Source organism: Pseudochaenichthys georgianus, chromosome 19, assembly GCF_902827115.2.
Source record: "Pseudochaenichthys georgianus chromosome 19, fPseGeo1.2, whole genome shotgun sequence".
In the NCBI taxonomy this organism is placed as follows: domain Eukaryota; kingdom Metazoa; phylum Chordata; class Actinopteri; order Perciformes; family Channichthyidae; genus Pseudochaenichthys; species Pseudochaenichthys georgianus.
In genome coordinates, this window is record NC_047521.1 from 22,319,273 (window position 1) to 22,340,207 (window position 20,935).

Here is a 20,935-nt window from a genome sequence, read left to right on the forward strand (position 1 = left end):
TTCAAGATTTGAACATTGCATTGTTTTTAAAGGTAGACAAAACTAGCTTGAATCACACTTTTAATCCACATTAAAGCAAACATTGAACCACAACTGAAAATCGAAAGGCAAAGCATGGTCAAAAACAATCCGTTCCTGTAGCATTGGACGGCGTCCCTGCTAAATCTGTATTTTCAGAGCAGTAAGCTGCTGCCACATTTTGAAATACAGTTTATAAATATAGCCAGAAATATATATACACCTCAAGTCCCACATTTGTTAACTTGGTTTATTCTTTTCGTCTGAGAGCAAGTTGGGTAAACGCTCGTGCAGCGGAGCGTCCAGCTCTAGACCAGAGTCTCTCAGAACGGCCCACAGCAGCAGGCCGGTGAACACCAGGCTGACGGGCAGGACCTTCTTCCAGGAGCGGTCCTGGTTGTTCCCCAGCGAGCGTCTGACTTGCCAAGTTCTGTGACTGGCTTTACTGGTGGAAAACTTGATGGGCTCACTGTTCACCTCCTCAGCGCCATCTTTGGACTCAGCCGACTTCTGAGAGCTCAGAGCGAGGGACTGCATACTGGTCATTTTGCTGAGAAGGAAACAAATCAATGAGTTAGGACAATCGAGGGACTTACAACCTTTACTGCTGTACTAAACTATAACATACCTGTCCTACACATATTTGTATAAATCAAACCACCCAATAATGCACATATTCAATTGTGAAAATTCCTACTCCACGGTAATATGTTATTATTCACACAATCAAATAACACTTATATATAAAATGTAAGGTTTTAATAGGGGCTTATCTGATTTTGATTAAGGATCAACATTTCTTTTTGATCCAATATAGACTTAAAACTCATCTCTTTCGACTCCACTTCGAGCGATAGAACTATTAACAAAGCACTTATATACTAATAAAGGGCTGGCTTATCTAAAGCCAGTTTAGTAGCACTTGAAATGTTTTTGCTCTATGAAGCCTGATGTACTTATATGATTCTGTTTTCTTCAAGTTTGTATTTTGTTGGTCGAACGCACTTATTGTAAGTCGCTTTGGATAAAAGCGTCAGCTAAATGCAATGTAATGTAATATAGTCCATTAAAATAAATAATCAGCTTCCAAATCTGGTATCAGTAAGGCTTTAATAGTCTGTGTAATACTGTCACCTTGAGTTTTATGTGTGTTATTGTGTACAAGGTAGTAAGTAGTGATGGTGCCCTCTGTGGACGAATCCTGCAGCTGCACCATTGACAGTAAATTATTCAACAAATCCTGGCAGCCCCCACGATTATGATATGTTATCCAAGTGTTTTAACCTTGGATAATTAAAACCCCTGATGTAATATATATTATATTAAATACTTCTACAAGTACACAGAGACTCAGCAGGTCCTGGTACACTGAGATTAACTTGTAAAATAACTCGTACTTTCATTTGCTAGGACAGTAATCGTCATATAGTGGCAGCTTGTCAGAACACTAATATTAATTTGATACTGCAATGTATTTATAGCTATTGAGGAATCTATCTGAATTCATGTCAGGACAGGACACAATATGGAGAGGGTTAACCAAATAGTGAGACTCAAACTATACAGAGCTTACATAGCACACAACATGTGTGACCTTGTTTGTATTTATGGGTAATTAATTGAAGTAATGAACACATTAATGCATCAATTAGTATAATACAATCATTTTAAATAGATGGTACTTAAATGGGCCATTCTGCATAATGCATACTTTTCCTTTTGGTACTTAAAGTATATGTTGATGCTTGTACTTATTTAGTTTTACTTAAGTACCGTTTTGAATGCAGGACTCAGTATGTTTACACTGTAGTATTGGTACGTTTTTAGGTATATAATCCAAGTACTTCTTCCACCTCTAACAAATAGTGAGACTCAAACCCTACAGACAGAACTTCACATGGCAGAATATCAACATGTGTGACCTTGTTTTTATGTATGGTTTGCATCTTTGGTAAACAGATATCAAAACGTTTGACTATACATAAGGAAGCTCCATGTTGCTAACAGGCTACAGCCATCCACATGATGCAACCATGCAGAAATATACTGACAATGACAACATATCATACTATATGATGAATAAGGTGGAACATGTATTAAAGTTAAACCCTTGTTATTGAACCACGACACTCTGACGGAATCAACGTGGTTCCTATAAGCGGATTTATTAACAGGTAACTCACCCAACGGTCGGTGTCGCATTATGAACGAATTTCCCTCGAATTAAAGCGACGCGTGTCAGGCTGGAGAAAACCCGTCCTGCTGTTGTGTACATCTCGGAAAACTTGTTGTTTTAGGACAAACGGCGTCAAGTCAATGATTCTGAAGTTTTTCTTACCAAATGCACCTTGGTTAGGTCATGTAACATAACATTGTGCAACATCGAATTGTGTCCGGTGACGCTGTTTAACCCTGGTTTGGAACGTTCCGCTATAATGTGTCTGTTTCATACAAATATCTACATTACAATTATCCCGTTGTTATAATTATCATATTGTTACAATGTATTTCCCCCAAGTGGTCTGTATTCGATGTTTTGTAAAAAAACAGAAGCATATGTTTTACTTTTTACATCACTGCACATTTTGAACTACAACTGCAACCACATTTATTTAATTAAGTTCATAATTCATCTTATCATTAATATTCATAATATATATATACATGTTTGATACATATAATTTAAATCCTCATTACTAGCTGCGTTTATGTTTTCAGACACCACATTGTAACAACACTGCATTTAATCTGTTTCCTACTATAATTGTATTATTGTTGTATGGCATAGAGTTGTAATGCTGCATTTTTACTGAGACATATTTAAAAACCACTATCAATCCTGAACCGTCATTATTTATCACACTTTTAATATAGTTTATCATACAATATAAATACAAATGCTTGAAGTTTCAGTTACCATCCAATCGAGGGTCTTTGATTCGTCACAGCCGTCGTCCAATCAGAATTCACCTAGGCGTCAATGACTTCCTGGTTGAGATCCCATGCTTGATCTGTGTTTTTCAGATCTTAACACGCTTGTTTTGCAGTTCAAGTAAGTATGAGAATCCTGTGATAAAATACTTGTTTGTTCTATGATATAATGTTAGTGTTAATAGCAGTGTTATGCGGCTACTGCTGTATATACCATAAACAGCGTCTCATTTGTATTTTTTGCCACGAAAAACTACAGCGAGTTTTCATATTTAGTTATAGTCCAGGTCGAAATTATACTCCCCAGTATTGGCTTCAGGCTATGTTTTAGTACAGCAAATAAGGCATGCAAAAGCCCTCATCTTTCTCAGTCTCTGTTTATGTTGTCTACTTTGTTGTCACTAATGCCAACAAAGTAGTTCAATGTATGTGTTCTGTTGTGTAGTAGCATGCTCATGTTTTTGTTTTTCCAGAAGAACATTTATATAATGGCTAAAGACAAGACAAGTCCGTCTAAAAGGAAGAAGCTGAATTCAGATGTCAGCGAGGTTCACGAGGAAGAAATAATGGACACTAAAGTCAAAAAGAAGAAGAAGAAGATGGAAGTTGAGGTGAGCACTACAGCAGTAACTGTGCCTTTTTTTGGAGGTCACTGTCTGAAATTGCTCCAATATAAACAATGGTTGTTTATTTATTTCAGGAGGCTCCGGTGCAGATTGTGTCAATCACAGCAGATGATACAAAACTGAAAAAGGAAAAGAAACACAAAAAGAAACAAAAGACAGAACAAATTGAGGTACGTGTGTTTTCCATTTGTTTTGTGAGTATTCAGGTGATGTTTGACTGTATACTTGGGTGGGTTCATACATAAACCTCTTTACGTGTGCTAGCAATGATACAGTCTTCTAAATATAGATGTTTAAAAGGTCTAAACAACAAAATGTACAGCATCTAAGTCACGTTTTTGAGAAATCTGTTAGTGAGATGTTATATAGTATTTGTACAATTGAGTTGTATTTATAATGGCAAACATGCCTGATAGTCATACCTGTTTTTATAGGACAATAAGTGATATTGCTCAAATAAAAATATATTTTATTTCAGGAGGCTCCAGTACAGGTGGTGACCATCAGAGCAGAAGATAAAAAGGAAAAGAAACACAAGAAGAAAGAACAGACCGAACAAAGTGAGGTATGTGTGTTTTCCATTTGTTTCCTCCTGTTTTTGTGAGTATTCAGGTGAATTTTGACTGCTTACTTGTATTGGTTCATACAGAAAATGTTACTTGTGCTGGAAATGATACAGTCTTCAAAACACAGATGTGTAATGGTGCTAAACAACAAAATGCACAGCATCTAAGACATGTTTGGAAGACAGTTGTTAGTGAGAGGAAAGACAGTTTTATTACTAAATTAATTTATGGCAAAGATTGGTTGGATGCTTGCTACATCCCTTGTGTTGTTGTCAGCTTTTCCTGGTTAGGATTCCTTCATTGTTCACTGTTCAGAAGTTTATTTGATCAGAATCCGGTTTGTTGCCATGAAGGTGTCACTTTTAAGGAATTCCCATAGTTTGTTTGTCTATTTGGCCTTTTATTGTTTTTAAATAACTGATTCAACACAAACAGTTCCACAGCCATTGGAGTCCTTTCTCTCACATTCTCCATTATTGATGTCTTTACACTGATGGCATTATTTATTTTTGTTGGAGTAGTCCAGTTTGTGGAAAGATGTTTGAGCCTGAATGTGCAGACTGGTTGGATCTGCAGCACAGAGTTTCCGTTAGCCGGTAATTACCGGACTTTGACCAGTAAAATATGCTGAAGACCGGCAAATCTAAATCTCTCCGGTCAAAATAATTTCCCCTTAGCACAATACCGCATCAGTTGCGCCACTTATGTGACAGACAAGAATAGTCAATTCTAATGTCTAACACGTAATGTGGAGAAAGAGAAAGAGTCCTGGATGGGTTGATTGTGCGTTGATCTGTTGGTAATGCCTCGGGGTTCCGGTGGGCATGTAAACAAATGCATAACGCTGCGCTATACTTTGCGGCCTCACCCGATTGCATAGCGACACTTATTGTGTAGTTGTCTTTTAATAAGCAGGTAGTCATATCATTAGCTAGAACTAGCTGGATCTGATCGATATGGACATAAACGCGAGTGAAGTCTATTCTGGCAGCTCTGCATGATCACCTGCAGTGGTGAGCGGAGCCAAACACACACTTCAGGTTAGCATATTACACGTAGCTATTTTAATTACCTCTCAAACTACCTAAACTAGTTATATATATGTTTATTTCGGGTCACTCAATACTGGATCCGCGAGCTGCATGATACTGACGGGCTGTCAGGAGAGGAAGAGAGCGCTCCATTTATCATTCCCGTGTTATTATAAGTTACTGTACACTTTTAAATAATGTAGTTAATCTACTATAATTAGTTTGTTTAATATCGAATCATATCAATTTGTTTTAAAGCTCAATAAATAACGAAGACCTTTGACTGGCACTTGTCTCATTTTGTCTGGAAGATTTCAACTTTAACGGACATGTTGACCGGCAAAAACAAATTCTAACGGAAACTCTGCTGCAGCAGGTTGCGTGGCCAGAGGAGCTCGGAGCTGATGCACGGAGACATTTTCCTGAGGCTGACCTGCGCAGCGTGAATCTTGTCCTCAGTTTATCCCGAAATGTCTCCCCGAGGAAGTTGTAGATGAGCGGGTTCAGGCAGCTGTTCGAAAACGCAGCGAGTCTGACAGCATGACCAGTCAGAGGGTAGTCCTGCCACAGCGTGCCGCCGTCTGCTCCCCCTCTCAGGAGTTGAACACTAACAAACACGTTCTCCGGGAGCCAGCAGAGGAAGAACACCAACACGGCTGCTGAGATCATCCTCAGAGCTTTCTGCCGGCGAGGCCTCGGCTGGGGGCCGCCCTGCACCTTCTGACTCTGCCAGAGCACCTGGGCTATTCTCCAGTAGCACAGACCCAAGATGCAGAAAGGCAGCAGGAAACCCAGCATCACCTCCAGCCACTGAATCTGCGATACATTTGCAAAGCAGAAGTGGAGTTCTCCTGCGTGCTGCCTTTGAGCTATGGCAAAAGGAAGCACAGTGAGCAGAGAGGAGGAGACCCAGATGAAGCAGCAGCTGATGCGGGGATAAGGCATGCTTTGACCCATGGAGCCGGTCAGAACGACAAAACGGTCAAAGCTCATCCAGGTGAGGAAGAAGACGCTGCTGTACATGTTGCCCTGCTGGAAGAGGTTCATAAAGGTGCAGAGGCCCGGCCGGTCGTAGTAGCCCCGCTTCAGGTTGAACACCTCGATCAGAGAGTCAGCAACGAGGAGCAGGTCGGCCACGGCCAGGTTCACAAAGTAGAGGTCCGGGGCTGAGAGGCGGCCCCTGTCGTACAGGTTGACCACTAAGATGAGGATGTTCCCGATGAAGCCAACAGGGAACAGGAATATAATGTAGAGGCTGGAGAGGAAGAGGCTGATAATGTAACGCTGAGGATTTTCTGCCAGCAGGAAATCAGAGATAACTGCATTTGAGTAATTTATTTGAGCAGGAAAGACGCTGTTGTCCACGTACATCGTTGTGTCCATATTATTTATTGCACTGTTGTGGTGATCTGGTGTTAGCAGTAGTTTTCCAAGGTATTAGCCCCAGTGGAGATTGTGGTGTCATCTGTTTCCTCTTTCGGCGTCGTGGTCCTTTTGAAAGTGTAGTGATGGCCGCTCTTTGTTCTAGACGGAGAGGAGAAATGCAGTAAGTCAATGTTTTCATTTCCTTAAGAATTAGATGCATTGAGAATTTGGGCTGCTTTACGATCTATATGATTATTTATCCTATTCCAATGGAATCTTATCGAGATGAATTCATATGTCGAGATATCGTGATACACAAGTACGCTTTCTAAAACAATAACAAGTGCATACAAATGTAAGTTTCTCATAACATTTGATGAGAAATACATTTGTACAACCTTGTTTTTGGGTCCATCCATGTACACATAGTATATTTATGTCACGTAATAGCTGGAAATTCAATTTTATACTATTTTATTTAAAACTGTAATTCTTGCAATCGAGTTCCTGATTAAATGAGAATTTACTTTACATTTCTCAATTATTTAATTCACACAGAAAATGATTTCCTTTGCAGTTTTTTCATACTGTATAGTCAATTTATGAACTGAATTACCAGAAAACATGGCATATTTGAATGCATATCGAGTATAGAAGATTTTGCTTTGTTACACAGCCCTAGTGTGAATTAATAGGCTTTCAGAACGCAAAAAATATCAAAAGATGTCTTTCTCTATCAATTAAATACTAAATACTTAAAAAGAAGCTTAAAACTTTCAAGAGTTGTGCTACAGTTGCTAGTTGAAGCAAATCTACTGTACATAATTTAACTAGATACAGAAAACTGTAAGAAAAAGTCAGTTAGCTTCAATATAAATTATATTTGATTCATATATTTATTTTGAAGGAACCTACCTTGGTTTTCTTGCATTGCATTTCAGTTTTTCTAATCCTCCCTGTCCATACGGTGGTGACTTTGAAAGCAGGTGTCACAGTGAATCCAGAGAAGTGTTGTGGTACCACCCACCACTTACAGCAAGAAGCACACACACACACACACACACACACACACACACACACACACACACACACACACACACACACACACACACACACACACACACACACACACACACACACACACACACACACACACACACACACACACACACACACACACACACACACACACCACAGTATCTTTTGGGTAAAACACAGAACAATTTTTTTCATCCTTGCTTTTGTTTGTTATACAGCATAAGTTGCAATGAATATACCCGGTGTATTTATGTTAATACTTATCTTATGCATACATAATTATGTTAGTTTAGGACACTTGTCGAGACTTATACCAAATTGTGTATATGACTATGATTGTATTATGTTACAATATGTAAATATGGGAGTCTGGGGATTCCTGGCAAAGAGAGAACAATAGTTTATATTTACACAAAACAAGAAGAAGGACAGGCAGGCTAGTCTTACTCCATTTTTTCTTTTGACTCCTTAAAACACAAAGACTTATTAAAGATAAGAACAATGTTGAATGTAGAAGATTTGCTAAGTTAATGCTGTAATGCATCATATTTTATATTTTTGTGATTGGCCTACGGCATGATAGATTTTTGCCTGAAATGGTTGCTTTTGTGATTTAACACAGTGTGAATCAGATCTGAAACTAAATGTGGCGCCAGCATCATGTGCAACCAAGCCCATGTCTTAATTTTCCTACTGGTCCCTCGTTTAACGCCACTGTGTGTTGGCACCACTGCAATATGTGATCCGTGCAGCTCAGATATTCCTAGAACTCCTGCCCATATATTTCATGAAATGAGCCGTAAAGTTCAGCTTGAGAAATAAGTACATGGAGAGTTTTGACACTGTTGAACGAAACTTAAAACCTGACTTATATTTTCCTGGAGGAAATGTTTTCCTATGTTGCATTCTGGGAAACTGAGAGGTTTTTCCAGGCATGTTGAGTAAATGGGCTTTTGTGCAAGTCTGTTTTCGTTTCGTGTCAAAAGCAGGTTAACAAAATATAAAATTGCCACGACAACCAACAGTCAGTCCTTTTTAATGGTTTCATTCAGAGAGGAGTTATTACAACAACTTTATAAACATATTTTCATTTTTGCAACATTGACTTAGCACTGAGGACTAAGTACATGTTGCACAATTTGGAATATGTGCACCAAAGGTTTTAAATAAAATAGTACAAAAAAGGAAATTTTAAGAAATAGTTGGAAGCTAAAAAAGAGAAAACATGCATGTAAAACATTTAAAATGGTCATTTAAGAAACAAACATTTTAATGATAGATTAAATGTCTTGAACATCAGATTCCGAAAGTTTGTTGATGCATCAGCAGAGTTTGTTTAGTTTTGTCCTCTATCACTCTATATCCTGTAGCGTGTCTGTGATCTCGATGTGGGGGGCTATGATGTTCCTGTTGGTCTGCGAGGCCCCTGGGCTCCTGCAGCAGTCCCTCAGCTGCCTCAGCGCTCTGTGGAGACTCTCTCTGCACGGCCGGTGCATGAGCAGCACGATCAGGAGGCTGGCGCTGCTCCCTGAGAACAACACAAACCTGGCCACGGTCAGAAACGCTTGCTCGTGGTAGCTCAGCCCCTCCTTCTGAGCGAGTTGTGCTCCTCTCACCAGCACCACGCTGTAGAAGAGCTGGCAGAAAAACATGACCACAGTGACCGTCAGAAACACAGGACCCTCCTCGGAGCCGGAGAGGAAACGTCTTCTGGATTTCCACTGCCGGACGCAGCCAGCCATGAGAAGTCCCAGCTGGAGGAGGTAGGGAATCAGAAAAGCCAGGCACAACCTCGCGGCGGCATATGACACACCAGCACCGACTGGATCCATAAAACACATATCTTCTACCTGCATACCCTCTCTGGGTCCTCGAAGCCCAGCCAGCATCAGAGCAATCAGAAAAGAGGTCAAGCTCACCAAAGCCCCGCAGACCCAGGGCTTCCTCAGCAGGGCGTGGGACGGAGGATCCAGGGTCAGGACATAAGCCATGAGCACCAAAACGAACAGGTTGCAGAGAGAGACTGTGTTTATAGTGAAGGAGAGAGCAGCACAGCCCAAACCTGTGGTGTGCAGGTAGTGAGGAGTGTGCACCACGACGTGCAGAGAGAGGAGCAGAAGCAGCAGCTGGAGGCCACAGAAGGCCCAGAGCAGACGGTTGAGCCAGGCCAGCCGTTTCAGCGCTCTGTACGTCTGGATGAAGCTGTAGAACAGGAAGCAGCCCGCCACGAAACCCAGTGCCGCCAGGAAGCTGTAGACATAGTTCGCCCTGGAGGTTATGTCCTGGGCTGCAATTTTGTCACAAGGGAAGACTGCCGAAGTGGAGGTGTTCAGGATGGTGTTCATCCCGGTAGAGACCAAAACCTCGCTTTGGTTAGACTGGAAATGAAAAGAGAAAACACCCAGTGAGGACATCCTGTGCTCTTCAGCATCAAGCTAAAATAAATCGAGAGAACTATCTGCAAAGTTCAGATAATTTGGCAACTTAGTATTTATCACCAGTCCAGACGTTTTTTGTGTGCAAAACAAGTGAAATACATTTAGTTCTACCACTTCTGAACCATTACACTTATCTGTTTTTATAGAAGTGAATACAACTTATCTGCCGATGAATCATTAAATGAGTTCTTCACAGGAACTCTTACAACATACAGCAGGGCATTTCCATCCGAAATCACATAAAATAAGAGCTACACTGATAGTGATTTATTATAGATCTCTAAAAAAAATGACTAGGTTTAGAAGTGTCCTTCCTAAACTCTCTTCTACGACCACATGTTTGAGTTAGCGAGTCTTTGTCTGCTCCCCCTCTAAGTAACTGTCTGCTCTGTAACAACACATGTTTCCACTTACCATTTTTGCTTCCGTCACCGCCTCGTCTTCTGTTTTGTCTCCACCGGCCCGCTGTTCCACTCAAAGCTCTGAAAAAGATGCTCGTTGGTCGGACACAGCTGCTCACCGTGAAGGACTTTTTATATTTCTTTGGGTGATACCTCGATAGCATACTTTCAGAATGACTTCGTGGCCATGTGATCAAATCTTACCTCCCCTCCCTCTTTTTTTTTTTCCTCACCACCGTGCAGACTGAGGTCCGTTAAATCGGAGCATACTGTGCCCCTTGTTTAACTTCCTCTGAGCCTTAAACGCAGTCTTTAAACTGTGCTGTCGGTACTGCAGTAAAATGACTTTAATTTGGTGTCTTTATTTTTCTTTAGATTAAGTTTGGCATAATTTGCAGAGCATCAATCATTCTGTAGACAAATGAGGAGCTAGATAATGCATTTAACTTGTTTCAAATTTAGATCGTATTTATTTCCTTTGTGATATTGTTGGAAAAAGCAAAGTTTAGCAGTGAGGACATTTAAATACATTTTTCTCACACGCTTCACACTCATGTTTAGTGCAAGTGCGTGCTTTACATGCAGCGGTAGAGGGATATTGCACACCACAGGGTACATGTGTGTGATGTCAGGCTGCAGATACAGGAAACAGCCCTCTGACCTGCAGCGCAACAGGACGTGATTCAGACTCAAACAGCACTTTAGCTTTCACTTGTCAATATGCCTTGATTTATTTTTACATTTGACTGTAGAAATACAATTTCAGATATGTCATGCTTCAAGCATTTGCCCTGCATTTACCCAGAAAACGGACCAATACTGAAAGTTGGCAGGAAATGGCTGTTCAGTTCACAAAAGTCCAATTATTGTTCTGACATTTCTTCTTATCAGTCAATCACCGCACATGTTATTTAGGGTTGTTTCATTTTGCTTTACACAAATGCAGAAAATGATAACATTACATTACATGTCATTTGTTAGACGCTTTCATCCAAAGCAACTTACATACATTCAGTACTGTGGGCAATCCCCACAGGAGCAATTTGGGGTGAAGTGTCTTGCCCAGAGACACAACGACATGCTGACTGCAGTGGGACTTGAACTTGCTACCCCCTAATTCGAAGTCCAGCACACTATCCACTGAGCCACAGCCTCCCTAAGGGTCTAAAAAGGAAGGTCTGTTAATGTAGATAACTCCCATGAGCCTTTGTTTTGCCTCCACAGATTCCTGATCCGCCCAATGAGCTGGAGGGAGAGGAGGACCTGAGCCCCGAGCAGAAGAGGGTCATGGAGAGGAAGATGAAGAAGGTCATGAAAAAGGAGGAAAAAAAGCGGATTAAAGCTGAGGGAGAGACCGTACCGAAAACTGAAGCGGCACCTGGACCCACTGGTCCTCAGCAGGCCTTAGTGTACCTCACCTGGTAAGAGCTGCTCTTATTTAGCACAGGACAGGTGCATAATGTCAAATAGAAAACCATCATTCCATGTATCCTCTTTACCAGAAAGCACGGAGAAGATGGCTCAAAAACAATTCACATATATAGTGTTAACATTTATTTTTAAGGTATTTAAGCTGTGATGTTGATCCACAAGACAAAAAAAGCTTTGAAAAACCATCCTTTTAAACCCTTTATGTAGTGCTGATGGTACCAAATATGAAGTATATCTGTTACATTTCAAAGCAAAATCACATGTAATCAACAAAAAAATGTAATACAATTCAATACAGCATCTCAAGAGAAATACCACTTTAATAATGTACATTAGTAAGAAGCTGTCAGAAGTGTGACCTTTTGTCTTTGCTGTGGCTGTTGTTCGTGGTGAATGTATTAAATCAGATTTTAAATGGAAATCACACACAAAGTTCAGCATACTAGTCTTTAAAGCTTTTTAAAGACTGGAAGAAAAACAACAATCCCTGAAGTCTTATTTTGGATTGAGATGTAAAACAAAAAGCCTTTGTGGCAAACTTTATGCATTAACTTTAAAATAGGGTGTTCACCAGAGAGGCAGGGTTTATGAAAGATCTTATATTGTGGGAGGTGTATGATTCAGTTTGGTTGAGATTGACCCAAATCAGGGACTTAAACTCAGACGAGCTCACCCTTTACCACTTTGGTTTTGACTAGTCTTTGTCTTATCTGTCTTTTGTGATACGATAATGCAACAGTACATTTCTGGAGCAGGTTTTAAGGTCAGGGTTCTTCCAATTGTTTTGCATATGCAAGGACAGCACTAAGTAAACACTATGAAGCAACCCCGTATAATAACACATGCTACGAACTGTGGTAACAAAAACCAACACCTTTCTCGTAACTCAACTCGCTCTGGTTTTGTCTTTTGCAGCTGGTCTGAAAACCGTGCGGAGTGGAAGTTCCAGAAGATCAGGCAGACGTGGTTACTGCAGCACATGTTTAACTCCGAACAGGTAAAATAAAACGGCGTTGTGATGATGGGGAATTTCTTGCAGTTTAGGTTCGGAGTAAGAGCGATGTTGACCTCAGAGCGAGGTCTTCCTGTTTTGATTTGTTTGTGAGTTACACCCACTGTCAAATATAATGAGCTGTTTATGTGCCCAAAGTCCCAGGAAGAAAGACAGGCCATCAGTCTCAGTCTTCATAAGGGAAATAAAATGATTAATTTCTTATGACATTCATTTCACAAATTCAAGATTCAAGGCTTTATTGCCATGTGCACATTAGCTACACTGCAGATATGGCAATGAAAAACTTAAGTCACAGGCTCCTCCAACTGTGCAACATGAATATATAGGAAACACAGATATAGAAACCTTAGTTATCACATCTAACAGAAGGATCATTAGAAATGTTTTCTGTTGTATACCTAAACCATGTTTACCTTTTTTCTTTCAAATAAGACTCTTCCATTCAGAGATAATTATGTTATTAAATATATTTATCTTTCTTTAAAAAATATAATATTTGAACTTGCAGACAACATGATTCATGATCATAAATTACTCTCTCAGGTTGCAGATGAGAAGTTCTCCGTGCTGCTGGAGTACCTGGAGGGGCTCCAAGGAGCAGCCAAAGACACGACGGTGAAGAAGGCCTTGGCGCTGGTCGAAGAGTCGGGACAGGCACCAGAGGACAAAGATGTCCAGCAGAGGGCACACAGAGCCAGAGAAGTCATCCAGCTGCTCTCATAACCTTCCACCATCACACATGAACTCCACAAGAAAAAGACTGAAGCATGTTCGTGGGACTGAATGACCCCTGATTATCAAGCTAAAACCCGTTGTTTCTGCACCGGCCCTTTTAAGGAAAAGATGCATTTTGATCCAATAACACTTAATCATTAAAGTGTTCAATCTATCTAGGTTAACCTTTCTTTCCTCATTTGACATTCCTTGCGTGTGTGTCATTGCCTCACCCAAATGCTTCCATATTAGTATAACATTCTCAAGTTTATTTTTATTACAATTAGCTTTTTGCACCGTTGTGGACAGATGAGTAGAGATGTAAACCCCCCCTAAGGATGCAACGGAAAGATGAGAGTAAGAAGTCTCAGGAATGTTTGTAGTCGAGACATGTTTATACGTGTCGGGTCCATAATCTGTGAAGTCACTGATGAGAATAACTTTCTCATCCACTCGAGGTATAAGCATGATACATGTGTTTTGGAGCTCCAGCCCTTTAGTCCATGTTCAATACATTACGTGTGTGTTTAACTACTCATTTGTGTAGATTCTGTTTTCCCTGCAATTCACATGCAGTCTATGCCCTCAACAGATATACAGTAGGTATAGGAGAAGAAGTGGCGTCTTGCACTACACACACTTAAGAGTTTTGACTCTTAATTTTAGGAAGGAAACAGAATCTCTATTTGTAATTTTAAGCTGTTGACATCACTTCCTGTATTATTAGAAATGTATCCATATACAGTACACTTAATATTCAAAGACATTTAAATAAGTTCTTCTCACTTTATCAAGACACACACAAAAATATCACCATATGCTTATTTCTTTCAAGTTTTTTTTATCATTACTCTTGTCTTTTGGTCTGACACACATTTAAGTTATTTAATCAAATGCTTAATGTCCTGTTCATTTATCCTGTTATAGATGTTTTCTGAGTACCTTCTACCTGGAGCAGGACATCCAGTTTCTGTATGCAGTAACCACAAAGTACAGTACAGAATAAAAATCTTTACCTGCAAGAGTTTTCAAGGACTCAATTTTTCTCTTCTCTCAAAACTTTGTTAAAAAAAAAGTTTATTTCTCAATATGTTGACAGAATTTCCTTCATTAATAAGACTGATGAAAAGTCCTCGAGAGATCCAACTGAGGGTCATTACTCCTAGAAAAAAAAAAAATCTGCTAAAGTCAGAAGTATGTAACACAGAAATTTGTTTTTCTCAGTGTCACTGTTAAGTCCCTTCAGCAGTGACGGCAACATTGTCCAACAACAGTCTGTGTTGCTTGCATTGATAAAAAAAATCTCCACTCGGGTGCTTTAAATGGAGAAGGTGGCTTGCTCTGGGAGATTTATCACAGCTAATCAAGAAGGCCTTGGTCTCCTCGTGGGTGTTGCTCCTTTACTGTTGTACTTGGTAGGCCTTTTGGGTCGTGTGCTGCATAAAGCAAAGACATTTCTGAATTATTCCGGGGTATTGACACTGTATAACTTAAAGTAGTTAAGACAGGCTGAATTCACTTACTTTGCGCTGAATCAAAGGGAATGTTGTGTTGAGTGAGGAGAGAGCGCAATCTTTTAACCTCTTCTCGCTGTTTTTCGAGATCCTGTATGAAACATTAAGGAAATATAGATTTTCTGTCACATTTAAAACAGTATTGTTATAATCATCTATCTATTTAGCAAGAAAACAAATGTACTCACCTCTGTACATTTCTGTAAGGAGTTGTGTGTTCCTGAATCAGCTACAACTTCTGGTAGCTTTATCTTCACCTTTTGGCTCTTCAGGAGACCGGCATCCTCAAAAATATCCTTTAAAAGGTTGTTGTATCCCTGCATCAAACAGACATTATGTGTCAATTTCAAGAAAATATGACAACAACTTGATTCGAATGGTAACAAAATATTTATTTATGTGTTAGAATCACTTTGGGAACCCTTAATGCCCTTCTTAAGCTTGCAAGTGATCAGACTAACAGTGTTGTACCTGCTCAGTAATGAGTCCTTCATAGCGAGCCTGCTCAGCCTCATCCCATTCTTTTTGGAGCGTTTCACTCAGGGTTGGGTACACTTAAAAAAAGAGCATAAATATGATAATATATCACTATCAATTACACTGACTTGCGGCGTCAGCTATTTATTTTGTCTTACCTAAAAGCGAATGTGGATGGCAAACAAGTGGGGTCTCAAATGTGAGCGAGTACACACAGGTACTGGGCTCTGAGACTTGAGAGAGCTTGCTGCTTGCACTGCAGACAAAAATCACCTACAAAAACATGAAGAGAAACTATTTACAAGACACATTTTATGTATTTATTGTGGATTAATTGTTACAATGAATTTGAGTTCATATATAAATGAAAGATTTGGCCGATTAGGAAGGAGTGTAAAAACAAAACGTGTTCATATTGTGGGTAAAGTAGTCTTTTAACAAATGGATTTATTCGGTTATTAAGTTTTATTATTTCCTAAAGGTTTACTTAATTGGTGTTATATTTAAGAAGAAACACAGACAAAGGAGAAGTCAGTGGGAGCTCCTTATTTTGTTAAATGTCAACCAGAAAGAGTTTAAACAATTTTAGCCCCACTAACCTTTGTTTCCCTGTTTCTCGTTCCACAGGTATCCCCATCTCTCATCCACATGCCGGTGAAAGAGTTGTTTACCATTTCCCACTCCTGCCAGATCCTGTAACGCACATGCAAAAGTCATGAGTAATTCAAATATTGATATTGCCTATAAAAGGTAAACGGGTGTGTAAGGGAAGTGTATCTTACCCGAGTATCCCGCTGTAAGCATTCCATCTAAATGACTGCTCATGTTGGGTGATGTTGTGAAATGGACAGAATTCATATTTATAGCTGCAAAATAACCAAACACACACATACAGTGTTATTGTTTTGTATTTGCAGCTGGGTCCTTGTACAGAACCAGCAGAAAGGTGGTTTACTTTGGATGTAAATTACTTACGTTGACTCTGTATAAATGAAGCACTTTCCAGCGAGCTGATGAAAATGTGCAGGGCCTTAAGGAAGACATGTATAAGAATATGGTAAATAAATTCAGTCTGATAGAGTAGATCGACAGAAAACATCTTGATTAGATGTCAACATCTAATATTTGATCCTTTACTTTACAACATGTAATCACACACAGGATTAAATCAAATGTAGGCTTCAAATAATGTCAAATTATTATACCAGACACTGGACATGGGGTCACTTTAGGCTGTAGTCTGCTTCCCTGAGACAGAAAAGGATTGTTCAACCTAAAGAGAAACACAACAAATATCTGTTATAAAGGGGCTAAATTAAACAAGGTGCACAATGGGATAGATGTGTTTTTAATTGACTTACCCAAAAGTGTTTGGCTCCTCCACTATCTTCATTTTACCGGCCAATCCATGGTTAACTGTGTAGAAAAACAGGTCGACATCAGACACACCATCCCACCAGCAATACAGCGCATGTGGTTAGGTATTAATACAATAAAACAACTTAGATTCAGCGGATCGATAAAATACTTACTGAAAAGAGACGCACAGACCACCAAAATCCTTAATAAAGCATGTATTCTGTTACACAAACAGTCCATGGTTGTTATTTTACTGACTAAAATGTACTATCGTGTTGCTTTCTACATTTCCTACTTAGGTGTTCGCTGGTCAGGTGACAGACCACGTGATCAAAACAAGCTTTGCGCATGCGCGGTGGACTGTAATACGACATGCTTTGTATGAGTAGCTGTAGCTAACTAAACTTTATTTTAAATGGTGTAAAAATAAGTTCAGGTTTATACCAGTTGTATTTCAAATATTTGCTTTAACGTGTGCATGGTTTACACGCAGTTAAAATACAAAACGTTTACTTTTAGCTACATCAATTAGACAAACTGGTGCCAGTGGAATAGCTAGGTAGCTAGTTAGCTAATGTCAGAGTAAACAGATTCAGGTTAGTTAAATGGAGGCTGTTATCTGACAGTAATTTACTAATTTAGCTCTCCACTAGTAGCAACATGGGGAAAAAGAAACAGGGCAAGCCTGTGCGCACATCTGAAAACAAAGGCAAAGAAAAAAGGCATAAGATGAAAGGAAAAACCTTGGAGACCTTTACAGAAGAAATGCACACTGCTTTTGACGGTAATTATTGAACTAGTCATATTACAAAATTATGTTTTAACTGTATGTTGCTTGCCTCATCTTTTACATGTGTGCTACAATACTAAGATGTCCCAATGTACAATGGTTATCCAGTTTGAAAAGTTAATATTAAAGACAAAATGTAAAATAGGAAAACACCCCTTTTTAAATGTTTGCCATTATAATATCTAGTAAGTAAATAGTAATACACTGGTTGTCCATCACTGTCGTTGAGGAATAATGTGAAAACAATAAAAACCCTTAAGTGTAAGTATCTTGTAGTTAGGTAAGAGTGATCACACTGCAACATAATGACACTTTATCCTCTGTCACTGTGTTTTTCAGCAAGTCATCAGGTAGAGAAGGGAGCAGAGGCCCCTCAGGTTAAACTGCCTTGTCCACTTGCCATGTGGGAGTTGGGTCACTGTGATCCCAAGCGCTGTACCGGAAGAAAGTTGGTACGCAAGGGCTTCGTACGAAACCTGCGCCTCAACCAGAGATTCCATGGACTCATACTGAGTCCAATGGGCACAAAGTATGTGACCCCAGCAGACAGGTGTGCATTTTTTTAAATCATTATAACACATCATGATGATTCATAAGAAAAGCCATAAGATGCTACATATAACAGTTAGTCTAATCATAATAATATTGTTATGTATTTTAGCCTGTTTAAATGTTAAGGTCCAGGTTGTAAATGTAAACCGTTTACACTTTTTGTGTTATTTAATAGCATAGTGAAACAATTATTAATACATTTTTTAAGTTATATTAATGACCATTATACCATTATTTGTGTTTCATTCATTTTCTTTATTATGATCCATTGATAATACAATTGTTAGTGATTTAACCTTTGTTATGGACCTTTATGCACAGGGAGATTGTGGCTCGAAGTGGGCTAGCAGTGATTGATTGTTCCTGGGCTAAACTGGATGAGACTCCCTTCAATAAAATGGTCGGAACATATCCCAGGTTACTGCCATACCTCGTAGCTGCAAACCCTGTCAACTACGGCAAGCCTTGCAAGTTGTCCTGTGTTGAGGCTTTCGCTGCAACGTTCTGCATTGTTGGTAAGGCCAAAGCTTTAGTTTTTTTGTACTGTATGATTTTTCTGACTACTAATATACTGTTAAAAGTTACGGCTGTGAAACTCTAACAAACTTTATCTGATGTTACAGGTTTTGAAGAACTAGCAATGCTTTTGTTGGAAAAATTCAAGTGGGGGACAGGGTTCCTGGATCTGAATAAAGTTCTGCTGGAGCGCTATGCTGCATGCCAGTCAGAGGAAGAGCTGCTGTCTGTGGAAAAAGACTTTCTCACCGCTAAACCAGAGGAGGATGACTTTGGTAAAATGGGAGAGATAGAAATAAAATGGGGTCCCATCCAGTGTTTCTCTAAAAATGTGTGTAGCAGAGTTGGTTTGGGTCATTTTGGTTTTAGTCCCACATCTGTCCTTATTTTAGTCTTGGTTTGGCTTAAGCTTTACAATACATCATATCCATTACATTTTATTTGGGTGAAATCTCTCCTTCAAATTAAAGAATAAAGAGCAACTGCATCTGAGGAACTAAACTAATTTATATTAATGTTATTCTATTTTATTACTATATTTTTGCTATTCTATGGTGACGCACTACTGCTGAATTACCATTTGGAAACATTGGTCTCATGCATACAGTTGGGATGTGAAAATCATAAAACATATTTGTTATCTTTGATAAAACAAATAATTCCAAAAATAAAGAACATTTTATGTTATGATATCTGACCTATATTTCTAGACTGCTTTCTCCAAATGTTTGAACACTAGAATTGTTTCCTAAACTCATCAATAATTAGACACCCTTGCTTTGATTGTGATTCAGAAGTCTGAAACCAGGATAATTGTTTCCAGCATGTCTAGAAAATTGCCCCGTACACAAAGAAGGATGCATTGTCTTGTTGAACCTATTTTCTTCTAATTGAAAGCTATTCATCTTTTTTGTTCACAGATCCATTTGATGTTAACTCTGGATTAGTATGTGGGAATCTCAACAGACGTGTGTGGTAAGCATTTAAACCAAAAAAGTATTACATCCATCAGAGTGAGGTAATCCCTTAGATACACTGTTTGCAAACTTTGTTGGGATATATATGATGGTAAATCCTTTATCACTACTGATCCAGTTTAATTTGTTTATCATTGGTAAGGTTACTAAGTTCTTTATTTCTGTTTTAGTGCCCCTGAAGATGATGATTCTAGTGAAGATACGGACAGCTCAGAGGAGGAGGAAGAAGAAGAGGATGGAGAAGGTCAAAGCAAGAGTGAGACAAGAACAGTGTCACATCATGAAGATGAAGAAGAGGCTGGAGAAGTAAAAAGCAAGAATGATTCAAGAACAGTGTCACATGAAGATGATGAAGAGGAAGAAACTGAATACAATTCATGAAAATAAAGCATATTTAATCTATGGATCTTTGTATTCTAATACAATGACTGGCATAACTTTTTCAAATCTCATGATGCATAGAATAGATTTTGGCACTAACCAGTTTTATATTCAATAATAAAATATATGAAATAAATGGTATGTTTGTTTGAATGTAAACACAGGCTAATTAATTTAGTATAAGGTGCATGTTGATCACAGTTTCATTTGGATACACATGTTTTTTATAAATGCAGACCTCTATAAAGAAGTTGAGGCAGCCTGAGTAGCAGTGGTGTAAAGTAACTAAGTACATTTGCTCAAGTACTACTTAAGTACTACATTTAGTAGAATGTTAAGGTACTTTACTTAAGTATATCACTTTTTTGCTACTTTGTAGTTCTACTGGAATTCAGAGGTCAATTGTGTACTTTTACTCCACTACATTTATACATTTAGTTACTTTGCATACAGATATTTATTAATAATGTGAAATATAATCAACATTTAAAAAGGACTTAACCTACACCTGGAGTAAAATGTACAAGCTACCCTGCAGCATGTAATGTATATTATTCTGAAATGGGCCAATCTGCATAATGAGAACTTTTGCTACTTTAAGGATATTTTGAAACTTATTATAGTACTTTTACTTGAATAACATGTTTGAATGCAGGACTTTTTCTTGTAACAGAGTATTCCTACACTGGTAGTTCTACTTTTACTTGTACAAGATCTAAGTCCTTCTCCCACCTCTGCTAAGGAGTTAAAATGTTCTAAAAAAAAATACCTGTAGATAACTCGATACAATACATC

At 38.9% G+C, this 20,935-nt stretch overlaps 6 protein-coding genes across 6 annotated transcripts; 2 read left to right on the plus strand and 4 right to left on the minus strand.

The window, feature by feature from the left end:
- Positions 1–47: 47 nt before the first annotated feature.
- On the minus strand, positions 48–2,417 carry uqcc4 (ubiquinol-cytochrome c reductase complex assembly factor 4). Its single transcript, XM_034107664.2, has 2 exons — positions 2,202–2,417; positions 48–568 (listed from the first exon to the last, which is right to left on the minus strand). The coding sequence occupies exons 1-2, from the start codon at positions 2,291–2,293 to the stop codon at positions 259–261; spliced, it is 402 nt and encodes a 133-aa protein (XP_033963555.1). The 5' UTR covers positions 2,294–2,417; the 3' UTR covers positions 48–258.
- Positions 2,418–2,963: 546 nt separating this feature from the next.
- LOC117464580 (uncharacterized protein C7orf50 homolog) lies at positions 2,964–13,749 on the plus strand. Its single transcript, XM_034107106.2, has 7 exons — positions 2,964–3,070; positions 3,423–3,560; positions 3,650–3,745; positions 4,054–4,140; positions 11,639–11,835; positions 12,761–12,842; positions 13,404–13,749. The coding sequence occupies exons 2-7, from the start codon at positions 3,438–3,440 to the stop codon at positions 13,581–13,583; spliced, it is 765 nt and encodes a 254-aa protein (XP_033962997.1). The 5' UTR covers positions 2,964–3,070; positions 3,423–3,437; the 3' UTR covers positions 13,584–13,749.
- Positions 5,261–6,715, minus strand: LOC117465124 (G-protein coupled estrogen receptor 1-like). The gene is made up of 2 exons (XM_071206858.1): positions 5,606–6,715; positions 5,261–5,297 (listed from the first exon to the last, which is right to left on the minus strand). The coding sequence occupies exons 1-2, from the start codon at positions 6,553–6,555 to the stop codon at positions 5,261–5,263; spliced, it is 987 nt and encodes a 328-aa protein (XP_071062959.1). The 5' UTR covers positions 6,556–6,715.
- On the minus strand, positions 8,596–10,625 carry LOC117464577 (uncharacterized). The gene is made up of 2 exons (XM_034107104.2): positions 10,428–10,625; positions 8,596–9,953 (listed from the first exon to the last, which is right to left on the minus strand). The coding sequence occupies exons 1-2, from the start codon at positions 10,428–10,430 to the stop codon at positions 8,928–8,930; spliced, it is 1,029 nt and encodes a 342-aa protein (XP_033962995.1). The 5' UTR covers positions 10,431–10,625; the 3' UTR covers positions 8,596–8,927.
- An 884-nt stretch (positions 13,750–14,633) lies between the features above and the next one.
- gnptg (N-acetylglucosamine-1-phosphate transferase subunit gamma) lies at positions 14,634–17,235 on the minus strand. The gene is made up of 11 exons (XM_034107105.1): positions 17,098–17,235; positions 16,927–16,981; positions 16,771–16,838; positions 16,541–16,595; positions 16,348–16,431; positions 16,165–16,258; positions 15,724–15,838; positions 15,560–15,642; positions 15,277–15,405; positions 15,098–15,179; positions 14,634–15,010 (listed from the first exon to the last, which is right to left on the minus strand). The coding sequence occupies exons 1-11, from the start codon at positions 17,162–17,164 to the stop codon at positions 14,934–14,936; spliced, it is 909 nt and encodes a 302-aa protein (XP_033962996.1). The 5' UTR covers positions 17,165–17,235; the 3' UTR covers positions 14,634–14,933.
- A 29-nt stretch (positions 17,236–17,264) lies between these two features.
- Positions 17,265–20,276, plus strand: tsr3 (TSR3 ribosome maturation factor). Its single transcript, XM_034107107.2, has 6 exons — positions 17,265–17,708; positions 18,054–18,264; positions 18,588–18,781; positions 18,890–19,057; positions 19,703–19,757; positions 19,930–20,276. Exons 1-6 carry the CDS (start codon positions 17,585–17,587, stop codon positions 20,138–20,140), a joined length of 963 nt encoding a protein of 320 aa, XP_033962998.1. The 5' UTR covers positions 17,265–17,584; the 3' UTR covers positions 20,141–20,276.
- Positions 20,277–20,935: the final 659 nt, after the last annotated feature.